The following is a 26959-nucleotide window of genomic DNA, read 5'->3' as shown; positions in this document are numbered from 1 at the left end:
AGGTATAACACTTGTCATAGTCCACTCTTACCTCTCTGAGGTAATGAGAAGCGAAGACAGAGTTGCTCCTCCAGAACGTTGCGTCCATGATCTGCTTAACTGACATATTTTTCCGGTATGCCAGCGAAGCAGCAATGGCCCTTACTTCGTGAGCCCGTACTTTTAACAGGGCGAAGTTTTCTTCCTCACAAAAGAGGTGGGCTTCCCTAATAGTTTCCCCTCAGGAAAAAGGACAAAGCGTTCTTTGACAGGGGTTTTTGAGGATCCTTCACCGAACACCATAAGGAGTTGGAAGCACCCCTCACGCTCTTAGTGTGGGCCAAATAAGCCTTGAGAGCCCTAACCGGGCAGAGGAGGCTTTCCTGTTCCTGACCTACTAGATTTGTGAGGTTAGGGACTTCAAAAGTCCTAGGCCAGGGTTTCGAAGGGTTCTCATTCTTGGCGAGAAAGTCGAACCTCAAGGAACAAACCGCTCCATTTAGGGTGAAGCCTACACGCTTCTCGATTGCCTGGACCTCGCTAATCCTCCTGGCAGTCGCTAGAGACAAAAGGAAGAGGGTTTTCTTAGTCATATCTCGCAGAGAAGCTTGCAAGATAGGCTCAAACTTCCTGGAGCACAAAAACTTAAGCACCACATCCAGGTTCCAAGAAGGGGGTCTTAAGTGCACCTGCTTCGTTGTCTCAAAAGACCTAATGAGGTCCTGCAAGTCCTTATTCTGAGATAACTCTAAGCCTCTATGCCTAAAGATGGTTGAGAGCATGCTCCTGTATCCTTTAATGGTAGATACAGCCAGCTTAGCATCCTGCCTGAGGTACAAAAGAAAGTCTGCAATCTGGCTTAGAGAGGTAGAGGACGAGGAAACCTTGCGCATCCTGCACCAAGCTCTAAAGGTCTCCCACTTTGACTGGTAGACTCTTTGTGAAGAGATCCTCCTTGCCCTGGCAATAGCTTTCGCCGCTTGTGCCGAAAAGCCTCGAGATCTAACGAGCTTCTCGACAGTCTGAAGGCAGTCAGATTGAGAGCGAGGGGGTTTTGGTGAAATCTCTCGAAGTGGGGTTGTCTGAGAAGATCTGGACTTGCCGGGAGTCTTCTTGGAAAGTCCATCAGCAACCCTACCACTTCGGTGAACCATTCCCTCGCAGGCCAGAATGGAGCCACAAGGATCATTCGTCCCGAATCGAGGAGAGCGAACTTCCTGACAACCAGATTGATGATCTTGAACGGGGGAAAGGCATACATGTCCAGCCCCGTCCAATCCATCAAGAAGGCGTCCACTGCAACAGCTTCCTCGTCCGGGACTAGGGAGCAGTAGTTGGGGATCCTCTTGTTTAAACCGGAGGCGAAAAGGTCTATTACTGGTCTGCCCCACAACTTCCAGAGGCTCCGACAGACATGCGGGTTGAGAGTCCACTCTGTAGGAAGGACCTGTCCCCTCCTGCTGAGTATGTCTGCCCTGATGTTTCTCTGCCCTTGAACAAACCTAGTCAACAGCTGGGTCTCGTTCTCGTTCGCCCAGAGGAGAAGCTCTCTCGCAGTTGAGAACAGGGAGAGGGAGTGAGTTCCCCCTTGCTTCCTTATGTACGCGAGAGCTGTGGTGTTGTCGGAATTGATCTCCACAGTCTTTCCCGACACCGAGGTTTTGAAGGCCTTGAGCCCTAACAAAATGGCCATCAATTCCTTCCTGTTGATATGCCAACTGACCTGACTCCCTTCCCAAATTCCTGAGACCTCTTTGTTCCCTAGTGTTGCTCCCCAGCCTGACTTGGACGCGTCTGAGAATAACACTAGATCGGGGTTCTTCTTGAACAAGGAGATCCCTTTTCCCAACAGAGCTGGGTCCAGCCACCACATTAAAAGATCCTTGATCTCTGTTGGAATGGGAAAAGAAAAAGTGTCCTCCTGGATCTTTCTGTTCCAAACCTTTGCGAGGAAGTGTTGCAGAGGCCTTAGGTGCAGTCTCCCCAAAGGGACAAACTGCTCCAGGGAGGATAGAGTTCCCAGCAGACTCATCCACTCCTTCGCTGAGCATTCCTGCTTCCTCAAAAAGTCTTTGACTTTGTCCAGGCACCTGGTCTGCCTCTCCTGGGAGGGAGAAGCCTGAAAAAGAACTGAATTCAGAACTATCCCCAAATAGAGAATAGTCTGATTCGGCTCGGTCTGAGACTTCCCCCAGTTGACGATGAGTCCCAGGTCCTGAGTGATCGTATAAGTTTTCATTAGGTCCTCCAGACATTTCTCTTTCGACAGTGACCGCATCAGCCAGTCGTCTAGATAGGAGACCCTTATCCCCTCCTGGTGTAACCAGCCTGCCACATTCGCCATTAGTCTGGTGAAAACTTGGGGAGCTGTGCTGAGACCGAAGCAAAGTGCCCTGAACTGGAAGCACTTGCCCTGGAACACAAACCTCAGATATCTCTTCGAAGACGGATGAATGGGGACGTGAAAATAAGCGTCCTGCAGGTCGAGAGAAACCATCCAGTCTCCTGGACGAACTGCAGCCAGCACTGACTGAGTCGTCTCCATGGAGAACTTTGTTTTCTCCACGAAGGCGTTCAGAGAGTTGACATCTAGGACTGGTCTCCATCCACCCGAGTTCTTGGGAACCAGAAACAGGCGATTGTAAAAGCCTGGGGAGGCGAGGTCTTGAACTGGCTCTATTGCTCCCTTGACCAACATCTGGTCGACTAGCTCCAGAAGAGCCTCTCGTTTCCCCGCGTTGGTGTACTGAGCCACTAAGGCTAGGGGAGAGTCTGAGAGAGGTGGTTTCTTCAAAAAGGGGATCTTGTAACCTTCCTTGACGACTGAGAGGGACCAGGTGTCCGCCCCTCTCCTTTTCCAAGACTGCCAAAAACGAGACAGTCTTGCCCCTACCGGTGTCTGGAGGACTTCCATCTCATTTTTTGGACTGGGGCCTAAACGCACCCCTGCTGGTCCTTGGCCCTGACTCCTGTCTTCTCCCCCTAAAATCCACTCTCGAGGAGATCCTGCCCCGAAAGGGCTGTTGAAACTTCTTCTCCTCCTTCTTCAGAGGAGCAGGAGCAACAAGTAAGGTCTTTCTAGCCGACCGAGACAAAAGGTCCTGAGTAGCCTTCTGAGCCAGAGAAAGGGAGATATCTCTGACCAGAGCTTCAGGAAAAAGATGACGTGAAAAAGGGGCGTAAAGTAGCTCCGACTTCTGGGCAACAGTCACAGATCTAGAGGTGAAGGAGCACAAAAGGGCCCTCTTCTTTAAGACCCCTGCTGAGAAAAGGGAAGCCAATTCATTAGCTCCATCCCTTAGAGCTTTGTCCATGCAGGACATGATACTCGTCAGGTCCTTCGTGTCCTCCAGGAGTTCAGACTTCCTGGCCAGAGTCCCGAGAGACCAGTCCAGGAAGCTGAAAACCTCGAAAACCCTGAAAATTCCCTTGACGAGGTGATCAAGCTCCGACATGGACCACATCACCTTGGCAGAGTTTAAAGCATGCCTTCGTGCCGAGTCCACAAGAGCCGAGAAGTCACCTTGGGAGGAGGAAGGCACTCCCAACCCCAAAGGTTCCCCTGTCTCATACCACATACCGGCCTTGGAAGCGAGCCGAGACGGTGGAAAAGAAAAGGTGGTCTTGACAGCTTGTCTCCGTTCCTTCATCCAATCATCCACTTTAGAGAGAGCTTTCCTGGCCGAAATTGAAAGTTTCATTTTGATGAAGGCCGAAGACTTAGTAGCTTTCTTCCAGGTAAATTGAGACTGAGGAGAACGAGGGGCCGAAGGTTGAAATTCCTCCCCATAAAGTTCCAAAAGAAAGCGAGAAAGAACCTTGTAATCGCTAGAAGAGTCGGCAGGTTTTTCTTCCTCTTCCGAAATATCTTCGAGGTCCTGCTCAAGGATAACATCCCGAAGAGTTGGGCTGCCAGCAGTCTGGCAGCGAGAGCTGTTTGAATCCTGGCGCCGAGCGCCGCTAATATCCAGTCGGCGAGAAGCGGTATCGTCACGATGACAAGAAGCGGTATTGTCACGATGACGAGAAACGGAAGCGTCCTGAAGATGCAGGCTGCCGTTGCCTTGAAAATGCAGACTGCATTCATCCTGTTTCCTAAGAAACGAGGCAGTAACGTCCAGGCGTTTCGAAAGGGAAACGGAATCGTCACGGCGCCGAGAACGAGAGGCAGTATCGTCCTGGCGCCGGGAGAGAGGGGAAGGCAAGTCCTGGCAGCGTGCCGATGAAGAGGGTGTGCGTTGTCGTACGGCCGACGAAGTGCGCAGAGGTTTCTTGGGAGAGATACTAAAATCTCTCTTAGAAGAAGATCTCTTAACAGGCAAAGAGACGTCCTTACGTCTGACGGACTGAGAAGGGTGGCTGAAAGCTTTAATTAACGATGAAAGTTGTTCCTGCATAACAACCATGAAAGCTTTAGCAACCTCCGCTGGCTCTCGTGGTGCCGAAGACGGCAGTTGTCGTACGGCTTGACTGGGAGCGCTGGCAGAAGAAGCAGGGAGTCTAGCAGGATTAACAGGGCTAAGGACTCTCTGTTTCGCCCTTTTAACAGGAACATCGAAATCGTCTTCCGAAGGATCAGGGTCTCTGCTACTCGAACCGGGAGAGGGAGAGCGAGACTGCACGTCCCGGTTCCACCCTCTCTTCATTGGTCTTGATTCGTAACGCCAATTACGTCTGGGAGAACGATCAGGCGAAGACACAAACGAATCCGACGCGCCTTTCCTACGGCGGTCAAGAGCAGCCTGGGAGATCGCAACAGGACTGTCTGAGGCGACGACTGACCGAGGATAAGCACCTCTCACCCCCTTTCGGCTTTCGACGTACCTTCTCCCTTGGTCCTGGGAGCTTGGTAGAGGTCTAGACCTAGGGGTATGACAGATTCGATCAGTCGCCACCTCCACTGCACTTTCACAAGCACTAATTTCACCTACACCCTTACCTTTAAAGGCCTCCAACTGTGCTTTAATGGCCTCCAATTCAGCAGCTAATTTAGCATACCCAGGGTCATCCGTAGGCACAGATCCTGTAGAAGGGGCAGGAGTCACTACATTTGGGGAAGGAATACCTTCCAAAGGGGTTACAAGCAAAGGGTCAATAGATAAATCTAAGCTAGGCTCACTAGCAGACTTTGACTTTGATTTAGCTCTTCTAACTCTATCAATCTCAAGTTTGCGCACATAGCGCTTCATAGCTAACCAATCATCATCACTTAAAACCTCGCATTCCTTGCACTTATTATCTAAAGCACATTCAAACCCCCTGCAACCCATACAGATAGTGTGAGGGTCAACCGAAATTTTCGGCAACCTCACCTTGCAAATATCATTTGCACAAACACGATACTGAATTTTCTCACTCATGATAATAAAGGAAAAAAGACAAAAAAACAAAAACAACACGATTGCCAAATCCCAACACGGTGTACTTCACCAAAAACGAAGTCCAAAAAGGCGATGAAGGGAAAGCGATTCGAAAAACTCTGAAAGGCGGACCAACGATGTTGTCGATCCGGCCGGCAGAGATAATCTGAGGAACAGAAAACGGGAATGATTCCAAGTACCACCCTGTAAGGGTTGTTAACCATCTAACCACACAACCAACACAAGGCGGTTGCCGCGATTTTCGATTAAATTCTGCCGCAGTCGGAGACTCAGCTATATATATATAACTGCCAGGTAAGTTCTATTCATAAAAAAAAACCGCTAACATTGTGATGGAGGTGGATGCTGTATAAAAGCAAAGATCACAGATGTTACAAGATGAAAAATTGTTGCTAATCTAGATGAGGGAAAGAGTTAGCTGGTGATAGTTTTTTGAGGCTATAATTTGCAAGAAAAAACTGTTCAATGTTGATCATTCAGGACATGAGGAGTGAAGATAACAAACCATTTAAATATAGCCAAAGGTGATTTGATAGCTTCAAAAAGAGGAATGGTATACTGTACAAAGTGTGGTGAAGCCTAGGGAGGCTGCAAGTTCTAACAAAGATGCTGATTTTTATACATGCATACATATACCAGGGCACTTTCCTCAATTTTCGGGGGTAGTCGACATCAAACAAATGAAACAAAAAAGGGGACCTCTCCTCTCTACGTTCCTCCCTGCCTGACAAGGGACTCAACCGAGTTCGACTGGTACTGCTAGGGTGCCACAGCTCACCCTCCCCCGTTATCCACCACAGATGAAGCTTCATAACGCTGAATCCCCTACTGCTGCTACCTCCGCTGTCATCCAAGGCACCGGAGGAAGCAACAGGGCCTACCGGAACTGCGTTACAATAGCTCGCCATTCATTCCTATTTCTAGCACGCTCTCTTGCCTCTCTCACATCTATCCTCCTATCACCCAGAGCTTTCTTCACTCCATCCATCCACCCAAACCTTGGCCTTCCTCTTGTACTTCTCCCATCAACTCTTGCATTCATCACCTTCTTTATCAGACAGCCATTTTCCATTCTCTCAACATGGCCAAACCACCTCAACACATTCATATCCACTCTAGCTGCTAACTCATTTCTTACACCCATTCACACCCTCACTACTTCGTTCCTAACCCTATCTACTCGAGATACACCAGCCATACTCCTTAGACACTTCATCTCAAACACATTCAATTTCTGTCTCCGTGACTTTCATTCCCCACAACTCCGATCCATACATCATAGTTGGTACAATCACTTTCTCATACGGAACTCTCTTGACATTCATGCCCAACCCTCTATTTTTTACTACTCCCTTAACTGCCCCCAACACTTTGCATCCTTCATTCACTCTCTGACGTACATCTGCTTCCACTCCCCCATTTGCTGCAACAACAGACCCCAAGTACTTAAATTGATCCACCTCCTCAAGTATCTCTCCATTCAACATGACATTCAACCTCGCACCACCTTCCCTTCTCATACATCTCATAACCTTACTCTTACCCACATTAACTCTCAACTTCCTTCTCTCACACACCCTTCCAAATTCTGTCACTAATCGGCCAAGCTTCTCTTCCGCGTCTGCAACCAGTACTGTATCATCCGCAAACAACAATGATGCTAAAAAAAGACCCAACCACTCCCAACTGTTTGAGTTACAAAACAAGAGCCTCATGATTAACACAATCAAAGAGAGCACTAAAATCAAGGACAATCATACAAATTTCCTAAACACAATCAAGAGATTTCTGTACAGCATTGGAGATTGTAAGAAGGGCATCACATGCTTCAGGGTCTTTACAAAAGCCAAATTGCAAACTAGGGAACGGAAGATTGCATTAAGCAAACCTATTTAGATGTTTTGCCAAAAGACATTCAAAAACTTTAGATATTATGGTAGTTATGGAAATTGGGTGGTAATCAGTTGGACTTGAGCTACCACAAACACATTTACATAATGGAGTAACATTACCAATTCTCCAACAAGTGCTAAAAGCTCCTCTTCTTGCTGATTTCCACAAATTAACATAACTTGGGAACTAAGAAATCTGCAGTCTTTATAAAAAACAAAGGAAATATACTATTTGGGTCTACACCTAAATAAGTATCAAGGTGAATCAAGTGAGCTTTAATTTCATGAGATTGAAAAGCTAAACCTGGTACTTTAGCCTCAGGAAAACAAGAATTAGGAAGATCAAGTTTCTCGTTACTCTAGTTACTGTCAAACACATCTGCCAAAAGGGTTGCCTTTTCCTTTGGACAGTGAGTGACAAAGCCATCTGATTCAAGTAAAGATGGAACTGTTGCGTCTACACCAAAAAGTACAGATTTAAGGGTAGCCAGAAAGGGTTTCTTTTATGGTTAAATTGAATTCCTTTTCAGTTGAAGTATAAACACTGAACAAAAGCTCCAAGCTGAGTATTTATTCCAAGTCAAATCTCATCTGCTATCCTTCCAAAGATGATAGGCCTCCTGTTTCTACAAATAAGCATATCTACAATCATGGAACCAGGGATTGTCTTTCACTAGGTACCTCAGCACACGAGATCAACACTAATATAGAATTGTGAACAATTCAATCCCAAAAGATCACTCAAAATGCCATTCCAGTCTGCACGAGATCCTATATAAATCTTACACGACTATGATACATCTGGGACAGGCTGCCCAGTCTTCATTATTAATGAAATCAAGGCATGATCTGATGTCCCAATTGGAGAACAAACTTTACTCGTTATAACGCAAGCGGAGTCAGTGTACACGAGGTCCAGGTAGTTATCAGATCTGTGACTAGTTTCACTTATGATTTGCTCACAGCCTCAGTCAGAGGCAAAGTCTAAAGCTCTTGAGCCATGGCAATCAGGAAAAAAAAGAATTTAACCACTTGGTATGGTGAGCATCAAATTCACCAACAAAACAATAGAGGCCTTTATAACATCTTCCTGTATCTTAGCCATAATAGTAAGAAGACAGTCGAAGATAGAGTAATCCATGTCTGGATTCCGGTACATCGAACACAAACAGAAGTTGTTATGCCTGCCATAAACTTTTAATATCTAAATCTCATGACATCCAAATTCATAGCAGGACTTATGAGAAGCAGGGTACTCAGTCCTAATATTCACTGCCATTTCCCTGGCCCTATGAATGGTCTCCTATTTCAAAATTATTGGATTCTTGAAACCAGTTACAAGTAGCTTAGACGAGTGCCTCATATTAGAAACCAAAGTTTCCGAGCACAAAAGAATATCATACTGTCTGGATGCAACTGTAAGGTCTTTAATATTTGCATGCACACCACAAATATTGCAATACGTACAGTAGACAACACTGACAAAGTCTAGGACGTACTGGATCCAGGAATTCACTTAATGTCTCCAGAAAGGATATGAACTAATGGAAAAAAAAGATACCTCATAATTAAAAACTAAATTAACAATGATAATGATAAAAATATGCACAGAAATACAAATAAAGTGATTGATAAAACCCATAGACTATAGATAAAATGTTGGAAGAACTGGTCAACATAGAGGAGCAAATACACCATGCAAGGTTAAATACTCTCCAGGATAGCCCCTTAAACTGAAGAGAGGACAGTAAAGATGGTTATGAAAAGAAAAAGAAGATGACAAGGAAAAAGACACCCTTTTGATAAACCACCAGGCATCCATGCCCCTTCTATTCAGCCTGCTCAACACACCATTTCAAAAACGAGAGGAAAAAAAAATATGATAGAATAGTGTCCCAGAGTGTACCCTAAAGCAAGAGAACTCTAACCCAAGACAGTGGAAGACCATGTTACAGAGGCTATGGCACTACCCAAAACTAAAAAACATTAGTTTGATTTTGGAGTGTCCTTCTCCTACAAGAACTGCTTGCCACAGCCAAAGTCTCTCCTCTACTATTGCCAAGAGAAAAGTAGCCACTGAAAAATTATAGTGCATTAGTTAATCTCTTCTGTGAAGAATTATTTGGTAATCTCAGTGTTGTCAACTGTATGAGGACACAGGAGGAGAATGTGTATAGAATAGGCCAGACTATTCTGTGAATGTGTAGACAAAGAAAAAATAAGCTGTAACCAGAGAGAGGGGTCCAATGTAGTACTGCCTGGCCAGTCAAAAAGACCCAATAACTCTCTAGAGGTAGTATCTCAATGGGTGGCTGGTGCCCTGGCCAACCTACTACCTACAAATTAATTGCTGCATAGCTGTGCTAATTGTTTATAGGTATTCAGTGACTGGTTTTCTCTTGTGTCTCATTCCAGGGACATATATTTCATTTACAGATTTGTTGTGAGGAGTGCAAAGACCTCATTGTTCCTCTTGGAAAGAATATTTCATGGTTACTGATCAGATTAAAGTTCCAAGCATAAAAGAACCTTTTAGTTCAAATGGAAATCCGAAGATTAGGCTAACTGATTTCAAAGGGAATGATTACAATAATGCCACTCTATCCTTTGACTTTGCTACAGTCCTAATGAGTAGTTTTGATATTCATGTAAAGTACCTATAAAATTTAACTTCATTGGCCTCTTTTGTGAAACTTCAGAGGATCAACAAGTCTTTGATTATAGGTAGTTTTTCAGGTAAAACGTTCCCTCTTTCAAACCCTAGCCTTACTCCTCAGATGGTAGTTAATGATTCTAGTGCACCATTCAGTATGGATTCTGACAGTACACAGCACTTCCTAGATTCAGAATCCTCTTGCAAAGCCTTTTGCTGCAAAATCCATGCATTCTCGCATTTCTAGTTGCTCATTTACACACCTAGATTGTGAGGCAGAAGAACAAGATGGTGGCTGGATTCTTATATCCCTCTTCTTGCTAAAATAAATGCACTTAAACAAATGCTTATCCCTTATGTGCAGATGATAGCCAGGATCATATATCTCTCCTCTCAATAAAACAAGCACCCTTTAACTACATCTTATCACTTTGTGAATGGTGTGGTAAATTGTAAGATTACCTTAAACAAATGTTAGAAAAACCCTCTAAATGTGATAGGGGGTCAAACATACACAGGCTTTATATACATTGCCGTGTCTAAATGTGGGTAGAGGTGACCTGAGAAGTGTAGAACCCAACAGGAATGTCAGTTTATAATGCTATAGGTACAAAAGTATAAATGACAGGTATGACAAACACAGCTAGGACCTCTAAAGTATACAATCTCTACATATGGTCATGATGAATATTTGTCATGGACATCCATTTGTAAATAAAATGGGTCACAAAATAAGTTGGCATGCAACCCTTTTAAGTGATATTGCATGAATATGATACCTAGACCACAAATCAATAGAATTAGCAGTTAAAAGTCTTGGAACGACAGGGAGTTACGGCATATAAGTTAATTCTGTTATTCATATACTGTACACACAAACTAATTAACGTAACAAATGGACATTCTTAATTGTTATACAAAAGCAATAACTGTAAAATAAGTAAAATACTATTGACCACTGACATGCACTTACCAAGAGGCTGAATAAGGTTGTATCGATCCCTCTCGTAAGACCGCAAGAGGGCACTGTGGGAATCCTGGCTAACTTGTAACAGGGATCTTAACTGAGGCTGGTAACCAGTTAAAACAAGATCAGCAAGATCTACCATCTGAGAGTACAACTTAGCCCTTGTAGCACCATCTTCAGCTCGATCTAGCCCAACCTAAGGAGAAGAATTTTAAACAAAATCCTTAAGCAATGATACAATTATGCAAAAAATAAAATAATTGAATGGATTTCAGTTTCTAGCAAAAATAATCTGCTTGCCTCATCTTCTAATGCTTGCTGAAACTTTTTTTCCTGATTCATAGCTTCTCGGTCTCTGAGATGGAAGAAACCAGGGCATCATGCTCTATGTATAAAGTGCCTCTACTTCATCTAAAACCTGCAGAATTTGGGGTTTGGGGACCTTTGACTGGCCAGACAGTACTACATTGGATCCTTCTCTCTGGTTACGGTTCACTTTCCCTTTGCCTACACATACACCGAATAGTCTGGCCTATTCTTTACAGATTCTCCTCTGTCATAGACCTGACAACACGGAGATTACCAAACAATTCTTCTTTCAAGAGGTTAACTACTGCACTGTAATTGTCAGCGGCTACTTTCCTCTTGGTAAGGGCAGAAGAGACTCTTAAGCTACGATAAGCAGCTCTTCTAGGAGAAGGTCACTCCAAAATCAAACCATTGTTCTCTAGTCTTGGGTAATACCAAAGCCTATGTACCATGGTCTCCCACTGTCTTGGGTTAGAGTTCTCTTGCTCGAGGCTACACTCAAGCACACTATTCTATCTTATTTCTCCTTCTCTTTTTTTGTTAAGTTTTTATAGTTTATATAGAATATATTTATTTCAATGTCACTCTTCTTAAAATAATTTATTTTTCCTTGTTTCCTTTCCTCACTGGGCTATTTTCCCTGTTGGGGCCCCTGGGCTTATAGCATTCTGCTTTTCCAACTAGGGTTGTAGCTTAGCAAGCAATAATAATAATAATAATAATAATAATAATAATAATAATAATAATAATAATTAAACAAAGTCCACGGACTTACAGTTCATTCAGTATATCCTAAATTTCAAATTAATTTTCATCTGTATTATGGAATTTCTTGCAAGTGTGAATCAGGATGCAAGTTCAACTACATTAAGTAGTAATGAATTTCTATTTTGTTTACATTGCTAGAAGTGTTTGTTTTGTCAATTCTAATAATTTCAACAACATATACTGTATGTAGAATTTTCTATTCATCCAATCATTTCTTATATCTTTCAATGTAATCAATTTTTTTCTCAGCATTTCATTTTTGGCCAAAGGTAGAGATAAGTTGTGGGTCTTATCAACATCAACAAAAATATTCACCAAAAACTCAATAAAATAATTTAAACCATTTCAAAATTAAATTTTGAATACAAGGTAATAGAAGGGGAGAACAACTCAAAGTTTCTTCTCAACCCCAGTTTATAAAAAATCCTCAATAGTAAAAATGCTGAAAAATATATATGAAGTGAAATCCAATGCTAGAAAGTTACAACTCAAACATCCCTTCAGAAAACTGGGTTGTCAGACTCAGGGATATAACTGAAACACTTTAAGAAAATCTATGAAAAAGTTATGGAATAATTCAATGAATTAGCAATACAGTATACTCAAACACTAAACCCCATACTGTAAACAAACTGGCTATATGCACTTTACACTTAAAAATTAGTAATGCAATTCAACTTTACTTGAAGTCTAAGTGCTTCTTTTTTTAAAAAGAACCACTAAAACCTGAAAAAATCAAACCAAAAATACAAAATATATCCTAGTCAAGTTCGACATACCTGAACAGTAGTGCTGTGCTGCTGTAATAAGAGGGTACGGATCCCTCTAGGTCCCTGTGATGCAGTCCAAGGGATCATCTCCAAAGGTGGATCAGTTGTTGAAGGAGACAAACTACTAACACTGTTATTAGCAGACCTCGTAGCCAATAGGAGACCCAATAAAAGACTATTTACTGCATGAATTGTACCTGGTGCATCCCTTGGTGCTGCATCTGCTGAGAGTACCTACAAGAGAAGACATTAAGTCAATTAAGTTTTCAGTTTTTAAGATTTGATATTGCACATAATTTTGGCATTACAAATAGATTTTGATTTATATAAATATTCTACAGGGGTAAAAACTGTAAATACAACTATCAATACCCTTTAAGAGGAAAAATGACAAATTTGAAAATAATTTTTATTTTTCCTAACAATATAGTACAAACATTGAGCTACTTATAGGGGATTATACTTTCAGCGAAGCTGAAAGACTAGCCATAAGATTTCTTGCGAGGTGTAACTACCTGCAGAAAGAAGTAGAAGTAAATAATCCCAAAGAATTATGTTTCTCAAAATTCATTCTGAATCACAGGAGAAAGGAGGCAGAGGCGAGTGGTCGGAAGACTTCTGTTGCGGAAACCGCTGTGTAGAACTATGTTCTACCTGTCTGGTGGCAGCATATACAGTAGGTGAGAGCGCATGCACAACTAATGAACATCTTACCATCAAAGAAGATTTTGACGTGTAAGGTGACTAACGGCACATCAGCCCTCTAGTAGTAGTAGAAGTAATAACAGTAGTGGTCGTATTGTGAAGAAAACATTCGTGAGGGACAAACGTTCATGAACACTGGCAAGAACTGGAGAGCCGAAGAAGATGATTGCCAACCCCATGTGTGGGCCCGTTGAACAACTGCCTGACACTCGACGTGTGTCGAGGATCAAAGCTTTAAAGAAGAAGATGAATGCATTGGGATACCAAAACCACTGTACTTGTGTGAAACAACAAGTTCCAAGTGGCGAGTGAGGTATAAAGTGCCAGGGTTGACACTTGTGCTTTATCCCTCCCATCAATGGGGAGTGCTGGGTTAGGTTCCAAGAAGGGAGTGTGTGTTGAACTCCCTCAACTGCAAGTTGTGGGAAGCACTACCGAAGTACCGCAACTCAAAGAGACCGAAGGATGACGTTCTGTGTCATCTAGATGAGGAGACTTGCAAGGAGACTTAAAAGCAATCACAGAAGCCATAGCACTTAAGCACTCTGATTAAGATAAAAAGAGAAGGAAAGTCTCACTAGGAAGAGCAGTGTGATTGCTTGAAGTGAAGATCACAGCCAATAAAGTTCTGCGATCCCTACCTGAAAAGTCTCCGTCAAATGAAGTCGGAAAAAATACACCAAGGGGCAAAGCTTCTGAGATTCTTCAGTTGCTGTCGGCGAATTTACCCGCAGGACAGAAGAGCAGTTCATCAAAAACGGAGGGCAACTTTACCTCAAAAGGAAAAGTAGCGAGCTGGGCAGTGGTGTGACACTGAATAGTGGTCACTACTAGAGGTTGTGACGAGCTGCCTCCCGAGGCAGAAGACTGGGACTGCAGAAACTGGACACGAGCTGCCTGAAGTGCATCAGGTCATGAGTAGAGGAAAACGTCGGGTGCTGGAAGAGGTTGCTGGAATACCAGGAACCTGGAAAAAGAGCTGACAAGCAATGGCAAGTTGATGGCCGATGACAAGCTGATGGGCGATGACAAGCTGATAGGCGATCACGAGCTGACAGGAGATCGTGAGCTCACAGATGATCGCGGGCTGAAGGGAGAGCTGAGGGCGATCGTGGCCAATGGCGAGGTAATGGGCGATCGAGGGCTGACATATGATCGCAGGCGATGCTGATGGGCAATGCTGACGGGCGACCGTTGGCGATCAGCTGACAAGTGATCATAGGCGATCGCGAGCTGACGGGTGATCGTGGAGGAAAGTTTGATATAGAGGATTAGGTTTGTATAGCTAGAGAAATGAAATTAAAGACTTTAAAAAATTTGTAATTTGTTCCTACAAGCATACAAACCTTCGTCCTTGCGTATGGAGACTCGGCGCTTGGTGGGTAGGCAGCCTCCAAGAACCAAACTGGTAGGTTCTTTTTCCCCCTGGAAATGTCAAATTACCTTTCCCCATAGGGGAGATGACTCCAGCAACCTCCAAAATCTTAACCGAGGCTTTCTCAAAGGATCGGATGAGATACTGAGAATAGCAAGATTGTTAGAAGCACATTCTCCTTTTCCATACAAAGTTCCATGAATTTTTTCAGAATTTTGCATTTTTTGGCTTACTGGCCGGGCACCCATAATCAGAGTATGACCTCAGGGAAGCTTAAAGGGGCCTTAAAACTTAACAAGGCACTTATATTATCAACAGGTGGTTTGGGGTGCCCACCTGTCAGTCAGGAAGATTAGCTTCTGCTACCCATTGACCTGGGACTTATGGGGTGGTTGAGGCAGGAAGTGTAACTTATGGTGCTTACTATGCATATCAGACCCTATGACATACTGTTTTTCGCAAATATCTTTGAAACGAAGACTCGGATCAGCTTGGTGCTTTAGCACAGATTGTTTCACACACTCCGCTAATTTTTAACACTATTGTACACTGTCAAAAGCGGCTAATTATGGCGTTTACTCCGGATTGTGAAGTCAAAAACCTGCGTGAGCTACTACACATTCGAACAGGTGAGGCGTGACGTATTTTTGACGTCTATCCACCCACTACCTCCACTCCTGGCTTCCCCTACTCCCTTTCCTCCCCTCTTGCCCCCCTCCTTATCCCCCTACCTCCCTTACCCCTTCCTCATTCCCCCCTCTCTCTCTCTCTCTCTCTCTCTCTCTCTCTCTCTCTCTCCCTCTCTCTCTCTCTCTCTCTCTCTCTCTCTCTCTCTCTCTCTCTCTTTCTTGAGGCTACACGGTATATGAAGCCAGACACAAGTATGACGAATTAATGACAGATTAATCAAAATTATATGCCGAGCAAGGTTTGATCGTTTATGCAAACAATCGTAATCAATGTTCTTGCTTCTTTGACGGTTATACCGTATTTGGGAGGGGGGATATGAGGAAGGCGTTAGGGAGATATGGAGAAGAAAGAGGTAGGGGGATAAGGAGGGGGGTAAGAGGGGAGGAAAGGGAGTAGGGGAAGCCAGGAGTGGAGGTAGTGGGTGGATAGACGTCAAAAATACGTCACGCCTCACCTGTTCGAATGTGTAGTAGGTCACGCAGGTTTTAGACTTCACAATCAGGAGTAAACGCCATAATTAGCCGCTTTTGACAGTGTACAATAGTGTTAAAAATTAGTGGAGTGTGTGAAACAATCTGTGCTAAAGCACCAAGCTGATCGAGTCTTCGTTTCAAAGATATTTGCGAAAAACAGTATGTCATAGGGTCTGATATGCATAGTAGGTTTGTTTAATTAGGAAAAATTGAATTACTTTAAAATATTATGATTTGTTTCTACATGAATTAAGGCATTTGTCCTTTAATAGGAGATTAGTCATGGGGAGGGAGAATATCCCTAAAAACCAGATTTCTGGCTGGTTCAACATTCCCGGGAATTGTCCAAGCATCTAGACCTAAACGCGAGCAAATATGACGAACCTGCCAACATTCTAATGGTCTGTAAATAGGGATGCCACAGGTGTAAGAATAAGCCCTTACAAGCATAAATATTGGTCAAGTTATAATATAATAAGGGATAATGTGAATTTTTTTTTTTTTTTTTTTTTTTTAAGAGCCTTGAGCCCCTTTAACAAAATTTTCTAAGATGTTTTTCTGTTTTTCTTATCAAGTGATTGACATCACACCCTACAATCAGTAGGGATCAAAGTAGATGTCAAGCACAGAACAGACACAGCCCTATTTCTTGGTGTTTACTGTTAAGCAGATTTTTTTCTTGCCTGAAATCCCCCTGCAATATAATAAAAAAGTGTTTGTTGACAACCCATGATACTCCAAAGACAGTAAGTGGACCTTTCATTGAAATTAGAATAGAGGCTGGATACCATTTATCATGTGTTATTTCTATTGTGTGATCAGTCTTATCACTAACAGTTGTGTTCCCATCACGTAATTACCTTTTTTATCTGATACTGATTTTCCAAGGGTATTGTTACATGCAATATTCATTTTCAGAAACAAGGGACCACGAAGTGACAACAAAAAAGTTGTGACAGACCAACTTAAAGTATAGTCAATGTCCAGACCCTGTTGACTAGTTACCTAGTTAATGAACTACAATGTTGCAGTGTTCTCCTTTAAGCTTGAAGTATTCTTAGTTTAAAAGCTTGGAACAGTGATACTGAAGGGTTTGGACTTGACCGAAGGAAATATGTTTTGATGATTTTTTTTTTTTTGAGAGAGAGAGAGAGAGAGAGAGAGAGAGAGAGAGAGAGAGAGAGAGAGAGAGAGAGAGAGAGAGAGAGAGAGAGAGAGAGAGAGAGCATCTACGTCACAAACTTAAGGGCCTTGTTAAACCTTACTCAAGTGTCTTCTTAAGAATCTAAAAGAGTAATCGTAGTTTGTTTTACCATGAGTGACTAAAGCCTGCCTAGAAGAGGCTATATATTCTATCATTGTACTTTTGGAGCACATCAGCCCCTGTGAAGCTACTAGTGTGTGTGTCCTCATATTTGAAAGATTTGATTTATACCTCAATTTTAAAAGGTTTGCGTCAAATGCTTACCGTACAATAATTTTAATGTGGTATTCAGCAGGTGAGTTGTCTAGATATTTGTTTGAGTTCTGCCCTCATTAGTTGTTCACATAAATACTGTACTGTGTCACTTCTGTTATAGTAGAGAAACATTAATGAAAGAGGAAAATTAGTTCCATGAGATTTAAATCAATACGCCGCTGAATCTGATGTATTGACTGAGGAGATTGGGTAATTGTATAGGTATGTAAGTCCCCAATGGGTGGCTGATTTGTTTTATAATATTTTTTTCCTTTTTCATTTTGAAATGAACCATTTATTATATAGATATAGTATGGATTTCCTTACCTATTGTTCCTAAATTCTCAACCTTTATTTATTTTTTTCAAGTGTAGCCATGCTCAAGTAAAAAAAAATCTTACCTGGAAAGCATACTGCTTTATTTATTTAAAACTCGGTACAGAGTACCAGGGGAAGTGAGACAGTATACTAAAGATAGAATATTAGGAAATTCCAAGGTTCTAGCTGGGTCCCCTTGCCCAGTATGAAATCAAGGGGTGGTGCCCAAGAGCCAGTTCATTCTTATCTGTTTACTATAAGCCCAGATCTCTGGGCATTCTACCGTATTTCCTATGTAGTGAGAAGTTATAGTGTGTTGTCGGAATTCTGACACTAGGCCCTCTGCGTGCTACATCAAGCCACAGTCCCCAAACCACAACAAAGTCACAGGAGAAACTATATCCTCGTACAGGATACGTTGTCAATGTATCCAAAGCTATCATGAGAAATAGGACCGAATGCATTCATCCATCCTCCTCCTTGTGTAGGAGGATGGGGGAGATAATTCTTAACATATCCTATCTGTAAAAAAAGTTGCTCGGTTATGAAGCTTACCTGCACCTGACATCCAGGTCTAGTCCAGCCCATAGCAGCCACAACTGCTGCACCCCCAGAAGGGGAAAAAGAAGAGTAATGAACCAGTCATTCTAATTTTTTTTTCAAGGTTTTTGTCAAAACCACTCAGATGAGATGCTTTTTCTCCCTTGAGGGAGCAAGGGTGGCTACATAATTTGTTAAACAGCCACCAAAGGTAAAGGTACCTAAGGACTTACTGTATAGGTATATTCCATGTAGTAGGAGGTAAAGGTTTACTGGGGTTACCAGACTCCTGCCTTTAATACCTGAACCACTGAAAGGTTCCTCTTGAATACTCAGGTGAACCCGGTACTTTTGATTTTGTGAGACCTTGTCCAAGGTGGAGGAATAAGGTCACCTTATGGTCTTATCAAGCCAAAATATAAGCTGTTTTTGGATATCTTTCTCTACCGTATCAGTGCTAAATGAAAAAATTGTTTTTGGTGCACAGGCCTGAAGCACTGAGTACTTATATGATAACACCGCAGAGTTATCACGAAGCATTTGCATTCATTTAAATTACATTAAAAAATACTCCTCTCTATTCAGTAAATAACTTGAACATCACTTACATCTTCTTGTGCCCTCAATAGACCCCAAACAATGGCCTCGACCTGACTAACTCGTTGGTAAAACAAATCAGCATGCGTCAATTTTCCAGTGGGAGTTTCATTACGATCTGTGAGAACATGTCTGAAAAAAAAAATGTTTGAGAAAATGAGTTCTTTCATAAAATTGACAGTAAGTTACCACAGCATAGATGGTAAGCATACCCACCAAGATTCTTGAAAGTCTAATCAAATATTCAAGAGAGGCAGTGCAATAAAGAAATCAAGTGCATGTTCTTTCATCTGAAGACAATGATCGACCAATGCAAACTACACTCTTGAAAAAAATTACTATTCTTAAATAAATTAGAGACTTAATATTGTATATAATTCATATCAAACCCATTAATTTCAAAATAGCCTAAGTCTTGATTGCACACGTATTCCAGACAAATTCTTTTACGTTACAGAGAAGCAACTAAGGAAAAACTTTGAAATTGCATTGATGTAAAATCTAAAGTGAAAAAGTGGATGTAACTAGGGACTGAAGGCTACTAGATAAATGCCCAATTAATCCATACAGAGCACTGCTTGAGATGCACTGACATGACCAACCCCATGTAAGATGGGACCCCATTCTTTTATCTCACCTTATGGCAGCATCAACAAGATGCTGATGGTCATTATGCCTTGCACGTAATGCAGACGCAAATGCTAGGCGCTCACTATGCTCAGCCAATAGAACTCGAGATAAAACGCGTGTTTCATCTAAAACAGCTGTGCTTAAGCGCTGCCACAGGCCTATCTGGAATAAATGAAATATAAACTTCAAATTATATCATCAGTAATAGGCCAACACTTTAGGGTAATTTAAGTTTTATACAACATATCATAAGCAAACTTACCAAATATTAGTAAATTTATGGTTTAGGCCTGAATTATATATTCTAATTAACTAGGCCTGTCTAAACTTAACATGGAAATTTAAATTAAACAAAAAATGAAAGGACAAATCTGCAGAAGTAATATAAAAGGTAATGCACAACTTAAGACATGCAAGATAAAACTTGAAAGATGCGTAGGAAAGCAATTTTGGAAAATATTATTATTATTATTATTATTATTATTATTATTATTATTATTATTATTATTATTATAGGTGGTGTGAGAGCTGAGATGTTGAAGGAAGGGGGTGTGACTGTACTTGAATGGTTGGTGAGATTGTTTAATGTGTGTTTTGTGTTGTCAATGGTACCTGTAGATTGGGTTTGTGCATGTGTTGTACCACTATAAAAGGCTAAGGGAGATGTGCATGAGTGTTGTAATTCAAGGGGTATTAGTTTGTTGAGTGTAGTTGGAAAAGTGTAGGGTAGAGTACTGATTAATAGGATTAAGGATAAAACAGAATGCAATCTTAGAAGTACAGGGTGGTTTTAGAAGAGGTAGGGGTTGTATGAATCAGATTTTTACAGTTACGCAATTATGCGAGGAATATTTAGCAAAAGGTAAGGAGGTGTATGTTGCGTTTATGGATCTGGAGATAGCATATGATAGAGTTGATAGGGAAGCAATGTGGAATGTGATGAGGTTATATGGAGTTGGTGGAAGGTTGTTGCAAGCAGTGAAAAGTTTCTACAAAGGTAGTAAAGCATGTGTTAGGATAGGAAATGAAGTGAGCGATTGGTTTCTGGTGAGAGTGGGACTGAGACAGGGATGTGTGATGTCGCCGTGGTTGTTTAACTTGTATGTTGATGGAGTGGTGAGAGAGGTGAATGCTCGAGTGCTTGGACGAGGATTGAAACTGGTAGACGAGAATGACCATGAATGGGAGGTATATAAGTTGTTGTTTGTGGATGATACTGTACTGGTTGCAGACGCGGAAGAGAAGCTTGGCCGATTAGTGACAGAATTTGGAAGGGTATGTGAGAGAAGGAAGTTGAGAGTTAAAGTGGGTAAGAGTAAGGTTATGAGATGTACGAGAAGGGAAGGTGGTGAGAGGTTGAATGTCATGTTGAATGGAGAGTTACTTGAGGAGGTGGATCAGTTTAAGTACCTGAGGTCTGTTGTTGCAGCAAATGGTGGAGTGGAAGCAGATGTACGTCAGAGAGTAAATGAAGGATGCAAAGTGTTGGGGGAAGTTAAGGGAGTAGTAAAAAATAGAGGGTTGGGGATGAATGTAAAGAGAGTTCTGTATGAGAAAGTGATTGTACCAACTGTGATGTATGGATCGGAGTTGTGGGGAATGAAAGTGACGGAGAGACAGAAATTGTATGTGTTTGAGATGAAATGTCTAAGGAGTATGGCTGATGTATCTAGAGTAGATAGGGTTAGGAACGAAGTAGTGAGGGTGGGAACGGGTGTAAGAAATGAGTTAGCAGCTGGAGTGGATACTGTTGAGGTGGTTTGGCCATGTTGAGAGAATGGAAAATGGCTGTCTGCTAAAGAGGGAGATGAATGCAAGAGTGGATGGGAGAAGTACAAGAGGAAGGACAAGGTTTGGGTGGATGGATGGAGTGAAGGAAGCTCTGGGTGATAGGAGGATAGATGTGAGAGGGGCAAGAGAGCGTGCTAGAAACAGGAATGAATGGCGAGCGATTGTGACGCAGTTCCGATAGGCTCTGCTGCGGAGGTAGGAGCAGTAGGGGATTTAGCGTTATGAAGCTTCATCTGAGGTGGATAACGGGGGAGGGTGGGCTGTCGCACCCATAGCAGTACCAGCCGAACTCGGTTGAGTCCCTTGTCAGGCTGGGAGGAACGTAGAGAGGAGAGGTCCCCTTTTCTGTTTCATTTGTTGATGTCGGCTAACCCCCAAAATTGGGGGGAGTGCCTTGGTACATGTATGTATGTACAGTAGGGTCCCGAATTACACATGTTCTAATTACGCGATTCCTCAATTACGCGATCGATAGTTTTTAAAAATTAATTTTCCTGTATCTGCGAGGAGCATTCTAAATCCGCGAGTCAAGCACCGCGAAGCGTAGGAAATCTATTGTTTTCTTAATTGTATTGGGGGGGTGATGGTTCCCCGATGTCTGAGAAGGGGGGGGGGAGAATGTGAGAGAAAGATTTCTGTTCAAACATTTTAAGACTAGTTTTGGATGAAAAATGTTAAGGTTTGCCCATCTGTTGTGTGAACTTGTCACTAGGCCTAGCCTAACTGTCCAACACCTATATGTATAATATTCCATATTTGTACTAATTAATTTTTATACTTACGTTGTGATTATGGTGAAAAATCCTTATTAATTAAACTTTAAATTAAAAACCATCAAAATAAAGACTATTTTATATCATGCTACTGCTAAACATGTCACCACAACCAAACCCATTACTTTGTTTAGTACGTTCCATCGCCGATCATAACGAACTCGCTAACCAATTTTAACATCTGTCTATAGGTTAACTTTTGCAGCAAAAGATATCTTACCAGGTACTATGTAATATTAATGTTGTTTTATTTATCCTTAGAAAATCAAAATATATGAAATATGAGCAATTTTGTTTCGTGTTGTTTTTTTTTTCCTAAAAAACGCCTTCTTAAAAGGAAAACTTTTTTTTTACGTTTCATCGTCGATCATAAACGCATTTACTCCTGAAAGTGATATTGAAGAGCTTTTACTAAAGATGTTATTATAAATAAAGATTATAAATAGGTGGTAAAATATCTATAATTAAAGTGTAGCAGCATCAAGAAATGTTGGGGTTCGCCCTTTACATAAGAATGTACTGTACATTGGATTAGACAGAACGTAGAAAAAATCAATTAGGGAAAAATCGGTATTCGATATCCTCTTCATCAGCATCGTCAATCGGGCTTTTTATTTTTTTTATTCTCAGTCGCTAACTAGTTACCGCACTGCCAAGATCTGCACACACATTCCGATAATTCACATTTGAAGGTTTTCTGGGAGAGGATGGATAGAGAAAATACCGAACTATATAAAATGTTTTTTTAACCTGTTAAGCGTCACCCACGTGATAAACCGTTCACCACGATCTACTCGGTACCGCCTTCAACTGTATATTCCGTTCATGACTTTAATTGCATTTTACAAGCCGTCAGTCTCGTGATGTTACTTTACTCGTATAGTAAGTATAGGATCACCACTTGGCAACACTCTCAGCATATGGGGACTGTGAATAGAAACTTATATGATGTCTGGCAACTATTTTTCTGAAGGTAGCTTGATGTTACAAAACTGTGGTTTCCTATCAGTGCCGCCAGTGCGCTCGGGCGTTCATGCATAAGTGGTTATTTGTTGTTCCATTTGTAATGAAAGGTCTAAAGAGGAAGGTTATTTCTTTAGAAGAAATAAATGATATTCTTGTTGTGGAATTTGATAATGATAACCTGTTTGATAATGAGAGCACTAGTTCTGAATCCTCCAGTGATGAGTATATTGAAGAAACAAAGTTTTCTTTCGATGCCGAAAGCGAAAATGACTTCTCATTACCGAATGACTGGACAACGAAATTTCACAAAACTATAAAGGGAAAGGAAACGCCGAGAGAGAGAGAGAGAGAGAGAGAGAGAGAGAGAGAGAGAGAGAGAGAGAGAGAGAGAGAGAGAGAGAGAGAGAGAGAGAATAAAGTGGATAAATAATGTACAAATGTATGACGAACATATTTGAAAACTATACAGGAAACGATATGAAGAGAGAGAGAGAGAGATGAGAGAGAGAGAGAGAGAGAGAGAGAGAGAGAGAGAGAGAGAGAGAGAGACCTATCCCTTTCCTTTTGTTGCTTATCCAGGCGTAAGATTTACGATTGAAGATAAAAAGAACCCATTAGAATATTCAGTATTATGTAGCCATTTGAAATTAAATAATAGTAGTATTAATTGTTTTTTTTTACTCAACCATTTAATTAATATCCCTACTTTTAACTATAATTACGAATTATAAGCATAAAGAAATTATATTAACTTTGAAAAATTATCATTAGTGAAATGACCGCTCAGGGCAAAAAAAGCGTGATTATCGTACAGCAGCCTGGTGTACACTTGCGCCTACTGGCCGTGTTTACGTGTGGGAGTGTCATCATGGATATACAGTACTATACTGTAATTTTTAACTATTGCTAGATACGTACTGTATCAAACCTTGAAAACCCTTTTTTGTTTTTTGTATCTATAGGAAATAATTCTACATCATTCGGAAAATACTGAAAACAGTAAGCTATGCATAGTACAGTAGTAAATACTACAGTCATAGAAAATTATCAAAACTTTAACAACTTTTTATTGTTTTATTTATCCATAAAAGAAATTTTGTACAGTATTTTATAAAAAAATATATAAGAAGGATTTCTTACAGTATTGTTAAGATAAAAGCTACAGTATATATATATATATATATATATATATATATATATATATATATATATATATATATATATATATATATATATATATATATATACAGTGAACCCTCGCTACTTCGCGGTTCGACCATCGCGGATTCACCACTTCGCGGATTTTTTTCATAACCCATGTATATACATATATCGCGGATTTTCCGGAAATATAAAAAATACCGCGAGGTGACCGATGGTGCGAGATTGGAGAAAGTAAGGAAAATTGAATTGTGATTGATTTTCAATATAAATGAAACTTTGAGGAGCAACAAAGATATCATTTGTTAGAGAGATAGAGAGAGGTAAGGAATGGGAGGTAGTGAAAAGTAGCCCACAGAGAGAGAGAGAGAGAGAGAGAGAGAGAGAGAGAGAGAGAGAGAGAGAGGGGGGGGGTTTAAATGTAATAAACAAAAAAAATTGATAGGTTATAACACATTGGTGCTTATGTAATATCAACTGTATACTGTAGACGGTTTGAATAAGTTAAGAAATGGTATAAATGATACTTTGTTAGTGTATTCGTACACACTCAAGAGCGGCAGCTAGATGACAGCTGATCTAATCACAGCCAAAAGTAAAAAAAAAAAAAAAGAAGTCAACAATACTCGATTTTTAAAACAAACCCGAAATTTAAAAATAAAAGTACACGCTTTCTTAATGTGCAATTAACTATTTAAAGAGTGGCAATTTTCTAGAATAAAAGGATATTTCCCAAAAAATAGTGGTTTGCTGATGAAATCGGATGCCGTATTTTTAGCTATGATTGAAATGGATGTAGACTCGGCCTAATTATTTCGTTTCGTATTTAATTGACACTAAGAAAACTAATTTTAGCTTCTTCATCTAAATGTAAGTATTGTATAACACGAGAGAGAGAGAGAGAGAGAGAGAGAGAGAGAGAGAGAGAGAGAGAGAGAGAGAGAGAATCAGCTGTTGTACTCAAATGGCGTGTTTTTGTTTCGTGAGAATTTCATCGCCACGACTTTAACAACAACATACTGTACTGAACTTTACAGTATTATACAGACTACTGTAATATGATAAAGTAAAATATTTGTAATCTATTTTATATGAAATGGGGCTATTTTTTTTTTTAAATTTACATTTACGTATGTAAAACAACTCTCTCTCTCTCTCTCTCTCTCTCTCTCTCTCTCTCTCTCTCTCTCTCTCTCTCGTAGATTGTTTTCCTGCTTTGCTACGTATGTATGATTTTATATAGATACGGTAAATAATATTTGTAATAACATATTTTATTAAAGGTTTTACTGTAATATCATTATTTATCACTTTCATCATGCGCGTTTAATTCCTTAGTTTGTTTACTGAGCGTACTTTATGACGCCGTCGTTTCAGGTGGCGTCATAAAGCATTTCATTTGGAAGTCCTAAGAAAAATTAAGTAAAACATTAGTAATAACCAAATCAACATACTGTACTGAATAATCAATATAATCGATGCAGAAACTAACCTATACACAGATGTGTAAATGCGTTTGTTTCTTCATTATAATCAGAGATAAACGTAAACAAAACATTGGTTGCCATTTTTTATCGTGCTTTTAGGCGTGTTTAGGAAACGCATGATATAAAGTCGCCCTTAATATTTGTGCCTGTTTTAGTTTAGGGTACGTTAGTACATGCATTAAGTGTTCTGTACATTAAAGGGTAGTTTGTTAACAGTACTACGTACAAGGGAAACTTTTAAAAGTCTGAATATACATGTTAAATAAATAGGTAAATATGCTGTCACTACTTCGCGGATTTTCACCTATCGCGGCCGGGTCTGGAACCTATCTACCGCGATAAACGAGGGTTCACTGTATATATATATATATATACATACATACATACACACATACATACATACACACACAGTGTATATACAGTATATATATAGCTAGAAAGCTAGAAATGGAGTGAAAAAAAATTGACGGGTAGGTTGCTGTTTGCCGCCATGATGTGTTTCGAAATATACGAATTTCCAATTACACGAGGCCTTACATCGACCAAATTCTCGCATAATTCGGGACCCTACTGTATGTATGTATGTAATTATTATTATTATTATTATTATTATTATTATTATTATTGTAATTGCTAGACTACAACCCTAGTTGGAAAAGCAGGATGGTGTAAGCCCAGCGGTTCCAACAAGGAAAATAGCCCAGTGAGGAAAGTAAACAAGGAAAAATTAAATATTCTAAGAACAGTAACATTAAAATAAATATCTCCTATATAAACTACAAAAATTTTAACAAAACAAGAGGAAGAGAAATAAAATAGAATAGTGTGCCTGAGTGTACCCTCAAACAAGAGAACTCTAACCCAAGACAGTGGAAGACCATGGTACAGAAGATATGGTACTACGGAAGACTAGAGAACAATGGTTTAATTTTGGAGTGTCCTTCTAGAAGAGCTGCTTACTATAGCTAAAGAGTCTCTTCTATCCTTACCAAGAGTTAAGTGGCCATTGAACAATTACAGTGCAGTAGTTAACACATTGGGTGAAAAAGAATAATTTTGTAATCTCATTGTTGTCAGGTGTATGAGGACAGAGGAGAATATGTAAAGAATAGGCCAGACTATGGCAAAGGGAAAATGAACCATAACCAGAGAGAAGGATGCAATGTAGTACTTTCTGGCCAGTCAAAAGACCCCATAACTCTCTAGCAGTAGTATCTCAATGGGTGACTGGTACCCTGGCCAACCTACTACCTCACAATAAATGGTACTGTGTGA

At 40.8% G+C, this 26959-nt stretch overlaps 1 protein-coding gene across 3 annotated transcripts in view; it reads right to left on the bottom strand.

Moving 5' to 3' along the window:
• Positions 1 to 26959, bottom strand: part of Nup133 (nuclear pore complex protein Nup133) — a 133085-nt gene that overhangs the window by 36159 nt on the left and 69967 nt on the right. For all 3 annotated transcript variants that reach the window (XM_068375476.1, XM_068375475.1, XM_068375473.1), the window contains exons 13-16: positions 19514 to 19668; positions 18888 to 19008; positions 12729 to 12953; positions 10879 to 11068 (exon numbers count right to left, since the gene is read on the bottom strand). In XM_068375476.1, the coding sequence (XP_068231577.1) occupies positions 10879 to 11068; positions 12729 to 12953; positions 18888 to 19008; positions 19514 to 19668 (691 nt within the window). The remainder of the gene's footprint in view (positions 1 to 10878; positions 11069 to 12728; positions 12954 to 18887; positions 19009 to 19513; positions 19669 to 26959) is intronic.

Source organism: Palaemon carinicauda, chromosome 6, assembly GCF_036898095.1.
Source record: "Palaemon carinicauda isolate YSFRI2023 chromosome 6, ASM3689809v2, whole genome shotgun sequence".
Lineage (NCBI taxonomy): Eukaryota > Metazoa > Arthropoda > Malacostraca > Decapoda > Palaemonidae > Palaemon > Palaemon carinicauda.
This window is presented reverse-complemented; position numbering and strand designations above follow the sequence as displayed.